The sequence below is a fragment of the Oenanthe melanoleuca genome, chromosome 6 (assembly GCF_029582105.1).
Source record: "Oenanthe melanoleuca isolate GR-GAL-2019-014 chromosome 6, OMel1.0, whole genome shotgun sequence".
NCBI lineage: Eukaryota > Metazoa > Chordata > Aves > Passeriformes > Muscicapidae > Oenanthe > Oenanthe melanoleuca.
The window spans coordinates 25,317,818-25,334,047 of record NC_079340.1 but is presented as its reverse complement, the minus strand read 5'-3'; the positions used below and the strand labels follow the sequence as shown (position 1 = coordinate 25,334,047).

At 41.3% G+C, this 16,230-nt stretch overlaps 1 protein-coding gene across 13 annotated transcripts in view; it reads right to left on the bottom strand.

The window, feature by feature from the left end:
• Window positions 1-7,310: 7,310 nt before the first annotated feature.
• The window catches only part of ADD3 (adducin 3), a 91,988-nt gene continuing 83,068 nt past the window's right edge, over window positions 7,311-16,230 (bottom strand). For 7 of the 13 annotated variants that reach the window (XM_056494766.1, XM_056494765.1, XM_056494761.1 and 4 more), the window contains 7 exons: window positions 15,269-15,451; window positions 14,766-15,023; window positions 13,602-13,721; window positions 12,232-12,321; window positions 11,380-11,500; window positions 10,379-10,474; window positions 7,311-9,696 (listed from right to left, as the gene is read on the bottom strand). In XM_056494766.1, the coding sequence (XP_056350741.1) occupies window positions 9,401-9,696; window positions 10,379-10,474; window positions 11,380-11,500; window positions 12,232-12,321; window positions 13,602-13,721; window positions 14,766-15,023; window positions 15,269-15,451 (1,164 nt within the window). In that variant the 3' untranslated portion in view covers window positions 7,311-9,400. The remainder of the gene's footprint in view (window positions 9,697-10,378; window positions 10,475-11,379; window positions 11,501-12,231; window positions 12,322-13,601; window positions 13,722-14,765; window positions 15,024-15,268; window positions 15,452-16,230) is intronic. The other 6 variants (XM_056494770.1, XM_056494768.1, XM_056494769.1 and 3 more) reach the window with 1 other exon arrangement.

Below are 16,230 nucleotides of genomic sequence, written 5' to 3'. Positions count from 1 at the left end.
CGACGCATTAGGCAGGGTGTAATTTGCTGGCGCTGGTCAAACAATACAGATAAACCCGGTTTGCACACAAAGGCAGCGGAGCGGGGAAACTCCGCCGTCTGATTCTGCTCCCCTTTGGAGCTGCTGGCTCCAGACATGGGCGGGATGTGCAGAGACAGACGTCTCGGCCTTCGGGAGGAGGAAGGGAGATGTCAAATAACTGGAGACACCCGCTTGCAGTGCGGCGAGCTGGGGTGAAACCATGAGTACCCACAGCGTCACCAGGGCAGGGCTGCCGTGTGCCAGCACAGGGGCTGCCCACGTGTTGTTACAGCGCAGCACAGCCCTTTTCCTGGCTAGTTTTTTTTCTTCTTCCTGAATTTCAGGTATCAAGATATTTTAAGACCTCTCTCTCTGCTATTTTTTAACCTTAGTGGTTAAGATAGGGGAGATGACAACTTCACTCCAGCTTGGGAATGACCCAGCTGGATATTAAAAACTCAACCGGTTTTTTTACCTTCGGAGGCAGAAGGGCTGTCGTAACATCTATGCTAGCTAGCCCTCAGTATTTCTCAGGAGATTGGTTTCAGCAGAAGAAGTCAAAAAGGAACAAAAAGGGAAAGCTTCATTCATATCCACATTTCACCCTACAGCACCATGATGTTCAGAGCATCCCTGCCCTCTCCAGCTCTGCCTGTACCCCAGGCTTCAGTCAGTGGACAGAGATTCCACCCAGATGCTGTGAATATTAGAAAGAGAGTTAAAAATTAGCCTGCCCTTGCAATGCAAGTGCTGAAAAAGCAAAACATGCCCTTCCTTGTGCTGGCCCAGGCACAGACCTGCGTTTATGACCACATCTAATACAGCCATGTATTACATGAGCAATCCTCAATATTGATACAGAGAGAAGGGCAGTTATATAGATCATGGGTGGATTTTAGTGTTCCTTAAATATTTACCCAAAAGATGCTGGTAACCAATATCGCTGCTAAAGAGCTGGGAATTGCCAGCAAGAAGTGAGCTTTAAAATACTTAGAAATTAAGTATCACCATTAAAATTAATTGGGGAATTACCTTGTTTTAAGCACTCCAGTATTTTTAGGGCAGTGGAGGTACGATGCTGTCTGGGAATCCTGTGGATCACCCACTTCATGCCTGGATTTGAAGGAGCCTGGCTGCTGTACCTCACCCTGTAGAGGGAAGACTTATTTGGGACAGCACCAGGCTCCCACATCCCATCCCCGGACTTCTCAGTATCCTCCTCTCATTGCTAACATGCTGCACATGCAACAAAACCAGCTGCTTTGTCACCAAGTTGCACATTAACACCCACACCCACAAGACGGGGTAATTTATGGGAAACTCTCAGATAACCCTGTCCCTGCGCTCAGCACCCTGGCACCTGCGCCCAGGCACGGGCACTGCCAGTGGCGCCTGCTCCACACGGGCTGGGAGGAAGCAAACCAACAACAAAAAAAGAGCTGTTTGTTTGAAGGACTCTGGAACAGGAGGAAATCAAGGGTGCGTCAAAATGGAAAAGCACAAAGACAGCAGGGAAATTGGGTTTATTTATAAACTTGGAGAGGATGGCTGTGAACAATAGGGTGGGTGGTTTTTATCCCACCGAGAGATGGAAGAGGAGTCTGTGTTGTCAGCCCCCAGCACTGCAGGATGGGCTGGCTGGAGAGCCCTGGCCAAGTGCTCGGCCTGGGGGTCAGGGGGTCTCCAGAATGTGGCTCCTGTGCAGAGCTGCATCCTTGGCATCAGGCATGGGATGGGATATTTCCCGGCTTCCTCCAAAGCTCCACCACACCAGTCTCTATGTGGGCAATGGCAAAGAGCTGCACAGCACCCACAGCACATGTTTCTCCCTGGGGTGGTTGGGAGCACCCAGCAGTGGGTAGGTTTGGGGGTAGGTCCTGTTCCTGTGCAGCAGTGCTCCTGAGCATGTTTTGGAGCAGGTGATGCAGTAGTGAAACTCGCTCCTGCTCATCAGCTCTCCAGGAGCTGCTGGTAACTTACTGCACAGGGATCCTGCTTTGCTTTTGTGCCCTCTGGGGAATGTCCAGGGCCCTGGAGAGGCAGGTGCTGTGCCATGTGTGGAGCAGAAGGCACTTGTGCAGATGCTGGTGGAGCCCAGCACTGTGTTCCCACTTACTCACACACCACTTTGGTTTTCCCATCATACTGATTTCTCCAAGAAAATGTGTTTTTTTCAAGTGCCTAGTAAATCAGTGGTATTGACAGCCTTGATAAGAGCTAAATGAGAGCAGGACCAAGTGTGGGGAACAGCCCTCCTCTGCTTTTTAGGGGTAGCACTGGGTATGCACTGGGAGCAAAGACTGAATCCTGATCTCAAAGGTTGATTAAATGTGTGTGGCTTCACAGAACCCACCTGAAAAGGCACTGGCTGCACACAATAAGTGTCAGTGAGCTGAGCCATGCTGAAGTGGGGTTCAGGGAGGCTGGAGGTAATATTGGGAAGCCCCCAGGAGAGCCTTTGACCAGCTCACATGAATCCTCCACAGACTGAAAAGAACCTCTGAAATGAGATGATTTTCACAGAGGGAGAGGTTTCTCCAGCCAAACTGCTCCCTGTGCAGCATTGTCACTGTGTTCACACCAGCACTCATGAGGGTGAAACTGGAGGAAGAGACTGAAATCAAAAACAAAGTGTACTTTGCTTCCAAACTTAAAATGCCCAATGTAGGAAAATGATCAGAGTTATAGAATAGCCTGAGTTGGAAGGGACCCCCCAAGGATCATTGAGTCCAACTCCCTTCCCACCCTCATTTGCACAAAGCTCATTTTTAATGAAGGGGAATGACACTGTTTTTACTTGAAATATCCCTAAGAGGCCCAGTAGCCCCAGAGAGCAGCTGGTACCCCAGATATCCTGGTGTTGGTAGGATGGAACAGGTAACACTGACACAGCACTTCACACTTACCCTGAGAAGGCATTTAGGGCATCTCTAGTATTATAAAGCAACTGGAAAGGCAGAAATCAAGCCAAAAGGAGTAAAACAGCCCAGAAAATATCTGCATATAAAAAACTACACCAATGCCCAAATATTCTCCCATTAGACAGACATTGGCAGAGCAAATTCCACCCAATGTGCCTCTTCCAGGTCATTTGTGAAATTGGCCCCATTAAATAAATCCAGGAAGAACCAGCTGCTCCAGCTGAAGGTGAATGATCACATGTAGGTGACATGCCAGCCAGGAGATCAGGACTTAAAGAGATGTGGTTACTTATTAGTTGTAAACATTGTTGAATAAATCTAAATAAACTCTACTTATTTATACAGCATATTCATATTGGATGTTGCCAACTTTAAAATAAAACCAAAGTCAAGCAGGGTAAATGTTTTAATGCCTCTGTAGATATAATTAGCATGTATAATATGTATATACAAATATACATAATATATGTAATTATAGGTATTGGTGTTTGAGAGAGCTGTCTAGCCAGATGGAAAGAGTAAGTATTGAAAACACTGTACCTCTGCCTGCTAGAAGGGGAAGGATGCTCATACTCACTGGAATAAGAAATTGGTAGTTCCTGTTTGGGAAAGGGAGTTACTGTCCCACATTCCCATTCTGCTGAGTGGATTAATAGCCAACTTCTGTCTTCCATCCACTTAAAGAAGGATTGGGGCTGAAAATGTCCAGAATCCATGGGCAAAGCACTGTGTATAAACTGCAGCTGCTGCAGTGTGTTCAGTTTCCTATAGGTCGTTTTTGGCAACCAGCAAAGGTACAATCAGGAGACAGGATGGCTTTGGTCCTCTGGAGCACCCCTGAGGCTCCAGCTCAGCACCTGGGTACACATCTGCACCACATGGCCGTAGGTTCAGGGACATGAAGTGTCCCCAGGCTTTAGTGCCATTGTTCCAAACACCAGCTTATGGGACAAGCTTGGGCAGGTCCCCACACTGCCATTGACACTCCGAGACCCCCAGCATGGCATGTTCATTAGGGGTCAGCTCTCAACACCCTGGACACAGAGATTCAGCCATCTGCAGCAACCTTTCCTTTTCATCCCCATGGGGGCATGTAGAGGGAAGGGCCTGGGCTGGCAGGATGGTCACTGAGAAACTCAGTCTCTGCAAGGTCCTCAAATACAGCTGATCAAAATGCTGTTGGGGGCTACATTTTCCCTGCAATTCAGGGATTATTTGGCTCCCACTGCATCAAGCTGAGGGCTAAACAACTTTCTCCTCTGCAGCTCTCCCTGGAATGAGAAGTGCTCAGCCCTTTGAGAAAAGCCAAGTTAAGCACCTCACTTTAGTGGATGTTTGAACTTTTTGTACCTTTGGGAGGAGAGGGGTGAGTGCTGTGCCTGGGAGGTCAGAGAGCAGCCAACAGCTGACATGCTAAAGGTCAAATCCAGCACCAGCTGGCAATGTCATCCAGAGCTGGGAGCGGCCAGGACATGCCCAGGACCACGTCACCACCCCAGAGAATTTTAGTTGTTCCTAACAGAGTTCAACTACTCACCATCCTGATAACCCAGTTTTGTTTTTACAAATAACATTTGCAAATTAAAAACTTGCAAAAGCACCAGCAGTGCCTAGAGACATGCAGTTGTATCGAGCTACTGCTGCAAATGTGTAAGGGAAATGCACCTGGAACTCATGACATGGAAGCAGGTGAGGCAGAAAGGTGTGGGAACCTTTGGCACCCATGGTCTCCTGTGACTTCTGCCCCACCATCCAGAAACACAGAGAAGTCTCTGGCCTGTGGGTAAGGTTGATAGAGAGAAAATATTGAACAAATGGATATTTTTCTGCTCAGTGGAGTGAGTTAAAAAGTGCAAAAAACTTCAACATTCTTAGTTTGTTGCAAAAGGATGGAAGAGAGAGGAGCCTTGCCTCCCTGACAAAGCCTGCTCCACTGCTGGATTTTGAAATGAATCAATATAGAAAATGAGTCCAGCAGCCAGATGTCTGCTTTCATCTCTCTGCACTGGAACTGGAATAAAGCCCACAAAATCTCCACCAAAAATACCTTATTTGAGAGCGCTTTGTTCGCTCTGCGACTGCGGGGAACAAAGGCGGCAAACGCGAGCGCCTGATGCCACCTACAGGCCGCTTGAATTGTCACCTCCCAGAGGCTCCCTTGGACTCCGGGACTCCCAACCGCTATTTCAGAGTGTGAACTCTTCTTCATCCTCCACTTCCCATCATCAGGCTTTGTTTAGTTCGTGTTTAAGTTGATCAAACTTGACTGAAGCTGTCCATGCTGTGTGCTGCTCCATGTGAAAAACCGCTTGGGTGTGTTTGCATGTACTGCTGGCACATGGAAAAAGCACAACTATTGCAACCCAACATTTCCAAAGGATAGGGCTGTAGAAAAGCTTTTTCATATTGTATTCTGTCAATCTTTCCTGTTAGCAACTTAAATTACTGCTGGGTTTGAAACTGAGATTAGAAAGTGTGGTGAAGGGCTGAGCAATGTTTATATTGAGGATGGGCTTTCCACGATTCCCAGAGGGTCTGTGCAAGTTTGGCCAAGCTACAGGTCTCTGACAGAGCAGGTTCCTGCAGGCTGTGTGACAGCCAACACACCAGAATGCCAGCTGCCCACACACACACACGGCCAGGCAGCTTCTAATCAGTGCCCTTCAGAGCCCTGCACCTCTTTTAACACCCTGGGTCTTTGAAAGAGCAAACACCAACCCACACAGCAGCCCCGAGGGTGAGGGGATGTGTTTCCCTGCCAGGCTGCAGAAAGGAAGAGAGAGAACATCAGCGCTCACGTCAGAAGTTTCCATCACACCCATGTGCACAGCATGGGACACCGTGGCCCTTTCTCTCTGTCTTTGGCTACTTTGCAGTACATCCTGTTTGAAAAGTTTCCAGGGGCTGAAATAGTGAAAACTCAACAGTTTTATGTAGAAAATAGAAAATTCTCAACTACTTGCCTCAGAGATGACAGCGATTTATGCCACGTGCTCAACAGTGTGTAACGGACTCAACTGGCAAGGCAGGAAAATATGAGTCAAAATAACCTATTACAGCCCTAAGCAAAGCATTATTCTCTCCTCTTGTGGCATCTAAAGCCTGATACACCTCATTCTGCAGATTCTGCAAAATCTGCTTTCCCATGAAACACTTATCTTCAGAACAGCTGGAAGTCTGTAAAAGACAACAGGCGATCCCCTGGATGTTCAGCTTTATAAATCCTTTTCCTTTATAATGTTCTTGGGTGGTAGCTTGCATGCAATTCCTTACAGCAAACACTGCTTCTCTGTATTGCTCTCTCTTGGGTTAAGCAGCCTAATGACAATAATTATCTCCTATCATGTTAACGATCATTTTGAAGCTCATCTTTCCAAGGGCTCCTACTTCTCAAAACTAAAGTTTTAATGTTTATCATGCCTGTTATAAACACCTACTTTTTTTTCATGCTTTGGTTTGCAGAATCTCAGATCTTTTGAGTAACACTGTGAACAAGTAAGATTTAAGTGAAAATGAAGGGTCTGATGTGGTTTGAAACCTAGAGAAGTAAATTATATATGCCCTTGGCCTTACAACGGATGCTCCTCTGTGTAGATACAGTGCCTACTTTCACTTTAGTGCAGCACTAAGCAGACTGTAGATGTCAGAAAATGACTAAAATCTTGGTCAAGATTTATTTAAAGTGCTAACCCAAAATTATCCTACCACACAGGGACTGAGTTCATCAAACTGTCACCAGACTCAGAGGGCTGAATTTTGACTTTCTTGTAAACGGAAACAAAAGGCTGATTTGTGGAAGAACAGGGAAAATAAACATTTGTGCAGTCTTTAAAGACATTTCACAGAGTTGGTAGAGCTACAAAAAAACCCACTGCAACTTCTGCAGCCTCAGAGGCTCCAATATACACCATATGTTGGCAGGGCATGACACAGATATCTTCAAATTACTTTGCATTAAGCTTTTTCTACAAGAAGATCTTTGTTTTATTAATAATAATTTTTAAAAAAGTAATTTCTGCGAGCTATTTCCTTGCTCTGTGCTTACTCAGCACTAAAACCACCCCAGTCCCTCATGCTGTCACCTGTGATGCCATGGTGCTGCAGAGCAGGAGGCAACCCAGGATGGGCAAGCACAGACTCCCCTGGGCTCAGAACAACTGCCTGGTAGTGCCCTGCCTTTTACCATGAGTCTCTTTCCTCTCCAGCACCTGTGACAAAGACAAAAGCTGTTCAAAAGCTCTCAGGAAAAACACAAGCAAGAAGTCCTCTCCAGAATAAATTCTTGAGAAGCAATGTGCATAATCAAAGCATCTTTTCTACAAGCAAGAGATGTAAGTGCATAAACAAAAGGCTGCTATATGAAATCCATCTATTTAAAATACTGTTTATTTGTGATTTAACATTAATTAGCATTACATCTATGAGCAATTTCAGATAACATTTATATATTTTCCACAGGACACAAGAGTTGGCTGGCTCATTCTTTATGCCAAAGCAAGTAAATAGAGGCATTAGCAAAAGGTGCAAATAGTTCACGGTTGCATTTTAAAAAATATTTATGCACATTGCATTCATTTAGATATATTTTTAAAAAAGTTATGAAAAGCGTAGTTCACAGGTTACTGTTTCTACATATGTTGTAATACAACACAAATAATGTAGAACATAAAAAACAAAGTAAGCAACTGAAAGTTTCCACTATGATTAAAAACACTGATTCCAGTATTTAGTGACAGCTAGAAAATTGTTTCCAGGATCCATTCCAACATTGCATTATCACACTTACACGGTCAAAGCTAACCAGCCCCCGAACATGCTATAATCAACATTTTTGCATGCCAAACCACTCTCCAGCCATATTTAACAATTATATATTGTATAATATTTCAACTGGTAATTTGGGAATCACATGGATCTTAAAAGATGTACTTCCTATTGTGATGACTGATTTACAGACATTTGACACAGCGAAGAAACCCCTATGTTAATTCTATGTTTAGTTTGTATTTACAATACAGTAAAAGTACTAAAATGACAATACAAGTAAAAATGAGTAAGTGGCAGTACCACCCTTACCCATGGCACTAGGCTCTGATTTGCTCTGGGTTCATCCAAAGGACAACACAGATTCACGAGACCCTTTTACAATTTGAATGAAACTGAAGAAAAAACCCAAAGTGTTGCACTCTGCATGAATCCATACAAATTTTTTAAAACATCTAATATGGAAATGTCACTCTGCTGATTTAATAAAAATATCCCGCAATCCGTATCATATATTTAAAAAAAATAATCACCGAACTTTTACTTTCTTTGTTTCCTCCTATTTCCCTACTATTTCACTTTCCCTTTTAACATTTTTATTTCCTTCATTTGGTTATGTTAAGAGATTATTTTTCTTCATTCATTAGCAATACCATGAGAGAGAAAAAGAACAACCCACAAATAATTTTTAAACATGAATCCAGTTAAATTTTATATGTTTTTATCCTTGGATTTTGAAGTTCCTGGATTCCTGAATTATATTTAAGTATACTCTAAACCAAGCATTCTTAAATACACTCTAACTATTAAATGCTTGGTTCACATGCTTATAATACCTTTATACTGAATGGTATACAAACATTTGAACATATAAAATCTTCTTTTTGTTTTGTCAGTTAAACTAAATTATCAATGTTAAGTGTATAAAATCCCCCTTCTTGAAAAATAAGGGTTTCCCCCGCCCCAACTGATAGAATAAAAAAGAAGTCTTCAAAAATTATATTTCACTAAAATGAAATATTTGGCAAAAAAGTTATTGAATAATGGAATTCTTTAGACATTTTGTATAATTCCAAATAAACTTTCTCTTACACAGTTTTTCCCCTAGTATTATGTGCCAGTGTATATTATTTCTATATGATCTAATCTTAAAAAAGATGTAAAGGTGTGCTGTTAATATGTACCCACTCAAATAGGGGTACAGAAACAAAATATATGGTCAAAAACCACAATACAAAAATGTATGATCTGGTTTCCAAATGAGACAGCAGTTTTAAAAAGTCATATGGTCACTCAACAGTAACTTTATTAAAGACTTTAACTGTACTGAAAATTTTCAGGTCTGCAAAATACTCCAAGCAGAACTTGCTGCTGCATACTGTGATGGTGTCTGACCTTGCTATGATGGTAATTGAGCACCTGCCAGTGTAGTTCTACATGAAACTAATCAATGTTTCCAACCCTCATAGCAATTTTGGACACAGCTAAGTGAGAGATGAATTAAATTGCAATTAACATGAAAGGTTTTTTGTTTGTTTGTCTGTCTCTTTGTTTGGTTTCTTTAAAGCAAAACCTCTTCCAGTTTCTATTTGTTTAGGTTAAAAGTCCAGTTACTGCACACCCCTAACACTACGCTGTTAATGGTCAACTGAAACGTTTAAGATGTGCAATGTCTCCTCACACCAGAACTGCACTTACGCTTCTACCTTCTCCTTCTTTTTACTCTTTTTCAGGAAGGAGGGGGTGCGGAATTTCTTCTTTTTCTTTGAAGGGGATTTGGAAGGCGACCCTTCAGGGGACAGGGCCTCTTCTATCTTTTCAGAGCCTTTAATGGTAATCTCTACGCTCTCCACAGTACTCATGGTTAACTGACTGACCCTCCTGGTGAGATCTTCTTCCACGTCGTGTGCATCTTCCTTCCCGTTCACCACCACAACTGGCATCTCCATAGATATTAGGTTGGCATTGGTGTAGAAATCCTCATGATTTTCTGAAAGAGCAAATGATTTTGCAATTATTTATGCACAAAAGAACCCCAGTATTGAGACAAAGCCTGCGAGACTGGACTGTGATCCAAAGAATGAAACCCGAAGTGCTCAGATGTGGCTTTTTCCCCTTTATCCACAATCTTAGTTGCTGTAAGCAGACAACAGAGTCAAAATGTCATTAAGGGAAAATGGGCTGAAAAATCTAACTTTATGTCTGCCAGGTGCATACACAGCTCAAGCTGTGTAGAGCATGTACACAGCACACACAGCCTCAAGCACAGTCAGAATTACATTTTACTGCAAGAGACTGGTTTATGAAAACATAGCCATTCATACAGAAGGCACTGGAGAACTTGCCTTTTAAATTGCCTACTTAGACTTCTAGGAAAGTCTTAGGCAAAAGAACTATTCTTAACATTTTCAGTAAAATGAAGTATAATGTCTATTTGCTCCACCTGGTTAATATCTAAGTTTCAGCATGCCCTGAGTTGTTTTCAGTTTGTGAGAATTATGTATTAGTAAAAACTGGGAAAATTAGTTTTCTGGACAGAGTACCACCCCAACTTTGCAAAAGAGGGCTCCTTTTGACTCAGTTGTCTTCATGCAAGTGTAAAAGTGCAGCAGAAGAGTTGAGGATTTGGGTTATTGGAGCCCTTGGCATCATACAGAAATTGCATGGAATACCTTCTAATCTTTCTGGGACATTTTGCGGGGATTGAGTTTGTGACTGAATTTGGGACACAGATGAACCGTCATCTGAGAATAATTCCTGTTCAGCATCTGCAGGACAAGATGTGAGTTAGTAGCCAAGCAAAAGTGAAAATCAAGCAAGAGTGTCAGTGCTGATGATACAAGATTTACAGGTCTGCTACAGCTTTGTGTTGCTCATGCTGACAACAGCACCAAGTTACAATATACAGTTGAAACTCTAAAGAATTATGGATTTGTTTTATCTGCTAGAAATTGGTATATATTATAGAAAGCATTAAAAAAAGTGGCAGGGTTGCATTCCAAGTAGGATTTTATCTTGTCACAGTCTCCTGGTGCAGTAAGCTATTACACGATGTCCTGAGTGTGACATATAGCAAAGTTGTTTTATTACACATTATTAGTGAAGAAGAATTCACAGTAAGTGTTATTGTTAAAAATTAAAATCAACCCTGAATTAGTAATTCTCTATGGAATAGTAGTATTGGAAGATGTGAAAAGTGAAAGTAGATGAGACTTGCACACTGAGAGAAGTAAAATTAGAGAAGCCAGAGCCAAACACCTCAGTAAACTTTTGCTCAGTTGGGTACAAACTTGAGCTAATTGATCTAACTTTAGTATCAGCTCTCAGGAGGAGCTGGATTAAGATGACCTTTTTGGACTCCTTCACCTTAAGTTATTCTACGATTCTGACACAAAAATTCATTCATTTTAATTAAACCAAAAAATTTTGGTGAATTGTGTTTTTGTCAACCCCATTTCTCTGCAAACCTTTCATTGCTTTCATTTCAGCACTAACTGAAGTAAAAGAACAACCCACATTTAACAAAAGCATTCTACCACCTCAAGGAATGATTAATTCTAAGCTAGTTGCCACAGTATACACTAATAATTAACATGTACACAATTTTTACAGCAGGTATTTTCAAGTTTATTATTAAAATGTACAGCCCAGCAATTCCAACCACACTGCTGACCTTCCAAGCCCTGCTGCTTGCGCTCAATGGTTTTCTTGTACTCTTCCAGTTCCTTCTCAGTGAGGTGGCTGAACGGGTTGGGTGGTGCCGGCGGCGCGTGCTCATCATCAAACTGCATTGGCTGGGATAGAGAGAGCCACAGAATTGAACACTTAGAAAATAAGAAGCAACAAGAAAAATGTGCAGGTCTTTCTTTTTCTTTTTTTTTTTTTTTTTTTTTTTTTTTTTGGGCCAAAATTTGGTGACAAAGTTTTGGCAGGGAATACAGAATTAAAATACAGATGTACTAACACTTAGAAGTATTCCAGAAACTCTTCAAAGTATTCCAGAATGCCATTCCAATTCACCACAGTATATTGGATAACCTTATTAGGGATATTTACAATGTTTGATGTTTGGAAGTATATTCTATTCAAGAAAAGGTTAATATGGGCAGGTAAGAAACTGGAAACCCTCTCTCCCAATAAGAAGCCTGTTTCTAATGAAAGCTGTCTTCCACATGGTCACATCCCACCTTTTGAAATCAGCTGTTTCTGGGACTCAGTTGTTATCTTTAGCATCCCTTCCACAGACTACTGAGGGCTATTTTTGGCCTCATGTATTCCAAAGTTCTTCCTCTCTCACTTAAATGATCTTAGACAAGGATTCTACTTAATTTATATTAATGGTGGCAAACTTTACATGCACATCTCAATTTGAACAAAACATGAATAAGATGTATCACACCTCTAAAACTGGCACTAAAATAATCATAACAAAACATTTAGAACTAAAAAGCCCAAGCTGACATTTGAAAGACAGGCAGCCAAATAACCTGAACAGTTGAAAATTAGTTAATTATGTTGTACTCACTGAACTTGGCTTTTTATCCACAACAATCCCTGCAAGCAGCTGAGACTGCGGTCCTGCTGTCTTTAGGTCATATCGGTTTTGCTCCCTTATCTATAGAGAGAAAATAAACCAGGTTAGAAACAGATATTTCTCCTTAACAAATCCTATACCATCAGCTTTGCAAAGCCACCAACACAGGCAGCAGTGAATGGCTGACTCTGTGCTGCTACACCTAAAAATTAAGAACTCTTCTTCCATCTCTGAATACACAGCATATGTTGTTTGGCTCTTTCAGTAGTCACAAATATTTACCCCAGTCTCAGCTCTTGCACTTCATGTAGGCCAACATTTAGAAATAAGCTCCCAGGAATAGCCCCTGAACCTGTCCTCTCCACCTCATAAATGACACATGTTGGAGAAACTATTGGAGAAAACTCTGTGGTCACAGAGGTTGGTAAAGTTTTTCCTTCTGTGTATAGTTTATTGCTTTCCCTAAACTAACAGCCCTAGCTTTGAGTTGTCAGAGCTTAAGAGATTGACTGATCAGATATAAATACCAATACAGATAATATTAAAAAAATCCTACAGCAGAGAATTAGGAATAAACTCTCTATGAGCCAGTATCATGCATGAATTTAAAAATCATTGCCTGGGACATGTATTATTAATCTTTGGATGATTAGAGGGTGCCTTTCCATTTCTGAGGAAGGGAGTTGCTCCTTCTAATTCCACTTCAGTCCCCAAGGACACAGATATAGTGCTTTCCAAGAAAGAAAAAAACATGCAATCCAATGAAAAGTGTCCTGAATATCTGTTAATAAAGTTATGCTGAGGGTGGAGTATTTGGGCAGTCTGATAATCAGTGTCTTTTATGCTGGAAGGGAAAAGCAGAGAGATATTTCTGTTTACAGAGAGGTCCAACAATAATCTCTCATTTTCTTTTTTTTACTGCCATTAGAAATTCCAGCTTAACAAGCACTAGGCAAATTAGAACAGAACAGAACAAGATTAGAGTCTGAGATTGAATCATGCTGCAGATGACGCACAGCAGTTCTGTTGGTGTTGACTCCTAATTATCTACTAAATAAAATGTTAAATAACAGGGACTACCATTCCCAATCTATCATTTCCAGAGTTAACACTCATCCTTCATCAGACTATTGCACTCAAAATTTAAATATATAAATATTGCATATGTATCCACAGATTTTATGTATATCACACATTTAAATACATGTTTTTGGTGCCAAAAATCACATATAGTGTAAGAACCTTCTTAATAAAATCAAAACATTTGAAAATGTTATTTTACTGCTCTGCTGAATCATTATTTGAACATGTTTTTTTTCTTTTTAAATGTTACTATTTTCAGCTCATTACACTTCTTTTACCTTATTTCTCTTTTCCAACACTTCACTTGGGTTTGTGTTTAGAGGAACAAATTGGTTTGGATCTTCAATTTTGATTGGCGTTCCTCCACTAGTTTTGGAGGAGTCATCAGCTTTCATCCACTTAAAGAGGGGGGAAAAAAAAGATAGAAGCTAAAATACTCAGTATAATGGAAAGGAACAATTCCCTGTGTTGTCATACTGTTAAAGAAGAGATATCAAGAAAGGACTTTCTGACTTCATTCTCAATTCCACATGACACCCAAAAAATAATCTCAATTCCTTTCCAGGTTTGTGTGTTTGCCCAAGAGAATTTAAGTTACCTTGAACATGACTACTTTTTGTAAACACCAACATACACTCCTGAAAAATGCAGTGTTAGCTGTGTACCAGTGATGCTGTATTTAGAAAGGATCACACTTTCTGGTAACTGGCACATAGATCCAGAGGCCTCTTTCCTGCAGCCAACTTCCACCTCTGCTGACCACACATTGTCTGCAGTCTTTTTCCCTTCTCAAGCAGGGTTCTGAGGGTGTTTTCCCCAAACTCAAGTTTAGAAGCCTGCCAGCAGGAGGAGCTGATGCTTTTACAGTTGTTCTGGGAGTAGCTGAAGAGCAACACGCTCTGTAGTCCCACGAGGGCCACCTCTCTGCAGGCTGGAAACTAAGTGTAAGCATCTTGCTGAGCTGCAGGAGGGGGAAAATCTTTATCATCATGAAAAGCCTGTAGCACGAACAGACTTTTCTAAAGCTATTTTCAGTAGGCTCACAAACAGAAAGGGGGCAGCAAGAGATGAATTAGAGCTCGTGTCTCCCTTGTGTAAAAAAAGAACAACCCACGGGTGGCTTAAAACCTTAATATATTTGGTGGATAACTAATAGCACAAGAAGAAGTGGTAGAAAAACTGTTTTCTACTTCAGGAATAAGAAGAGATGGTTAGAACAGTGAAATCATTGTTAAATTTTATCATAAAGTGTTACTCTTACAGTCAAGTCCCCCCTCCTCAAAGATAGGAGACCCTTAGTACAGTAAGGCTCTGAAAAGCCTATTTTAATTTGCTCAATAAACTTATTTCCTAATCCTATTCAAGATTTCCTCATATAAACTGTGCATAACTTACTTTCAAGTAGGGCAAAACCAAAGTGACTGTCCAACATATCAACCTACCGTGATCTTAGTCCTGGGACTGGTTTCCCCATTCCAGGACTCCTCAGGCACATTAACTTTCAAGTATGTGTTTGGAGAGTTCAGCCACCTTGTCTTCTCTCTCTGTTGCCTCTGTGCAAGGAATTTCAGGGGGGAAAGTGGGACTGTATCATCTTCAAAGGAAAAGGCAGTCACAGTGGCTGGGATCTCAACATCACTCTTATGTCTGGGTTTTTCCCTGACTAATGGTTGCCTATAGGCATAGCCAGTTCTGTATCCCTGCAAGGGAGAAAAATAAGGAAAAAATGTTTAAAAAAATTAAAATAAACATTTTTACTATTAAGTTACTATACATTTGTAAGATGGTGGGACAAAATTTAAGCTCAAAGCATTATAAATTCTTATTAAGACAGAATACTGCTGTCAGAAACAGTATGACTAAAAAATTATTTGCTTTACAGAAGTTAATCCTACACTCAAAACCTTACAGGACTACATAGATACCACCAGCAACGTGCTCTCACCAGGTTGTCCAGCATCCTCATGAGGGCTTCAAATTCTTGCTCCCCAACTTTCCATTTCTGTTGTGAAGCCATATTAACTCCACCTCCTCCCATTGCTGCCACAGCGTGTGTGGAAGGCTTGAACTTCTGCAGATCCAGTAGTAGGAGATTGTCTATCCCACCTGCTCCAGCTAATGCATGAACCTGGAGACAGCAAGGAGTGCATTTCATTTGTGTAAAAGCTTTTGTATTCCCTGCTTTTCTGAATTTGCAGCAGGAGGTTGTTTAAACACATGCTGCAGTTACTTCTCAGGCTATTTTCTACTGTCCAAAAAATGTATTAAAATTTATAGCAATTGACTGCTACAGAAAGCATTATATCCTCTGCTAATAATTTTCAAAAGGAGTAGATTCAAACACTTGCTTTCAGAGTACCTTAAAAACATTTTTCTGCATCACCAGATTAAAAATATTTCATTTGTCTAGCTGTTTCAAAATCAAAGAGTGGCTGAACTCAAAAAGAATGGTAAGGGCAAGGAAGGAAAGGAGTGGGTGCCCACCATTTGCACATCCAAATGCCTCTTTGGGAGGACAGGGTCACTGGGGAACAAGAACAAACTGATAATGTTTCTGGGGATGGGCTTAAAACTTATGAAAGGTGAGAACACTTTCAGTGGTCTCTCTTCACAGGCTATAGGTAACATCTGGATACCTAACAAGGTAGCTAAAGATAGACAGAATGGAAAAAATTGAATTTGTGATTCAAGTTATTTTCAAATATGCCACCCATTACCATTGCTCTAAAGACCTTCTTTTAGTTTGGTTTCACAAATCTCTATCACAGAGAGAAACTTCTGTACTTGTCACAACATTCAGCTTCAGTAAAGGAGCTGGCTCCTGAGAGATCTCAAGTCACACTTCCCCATGCAGTGAGTACCAGCAAACCTATTATCTGACAGATTCCCTGCATGAGGCTCACTCTG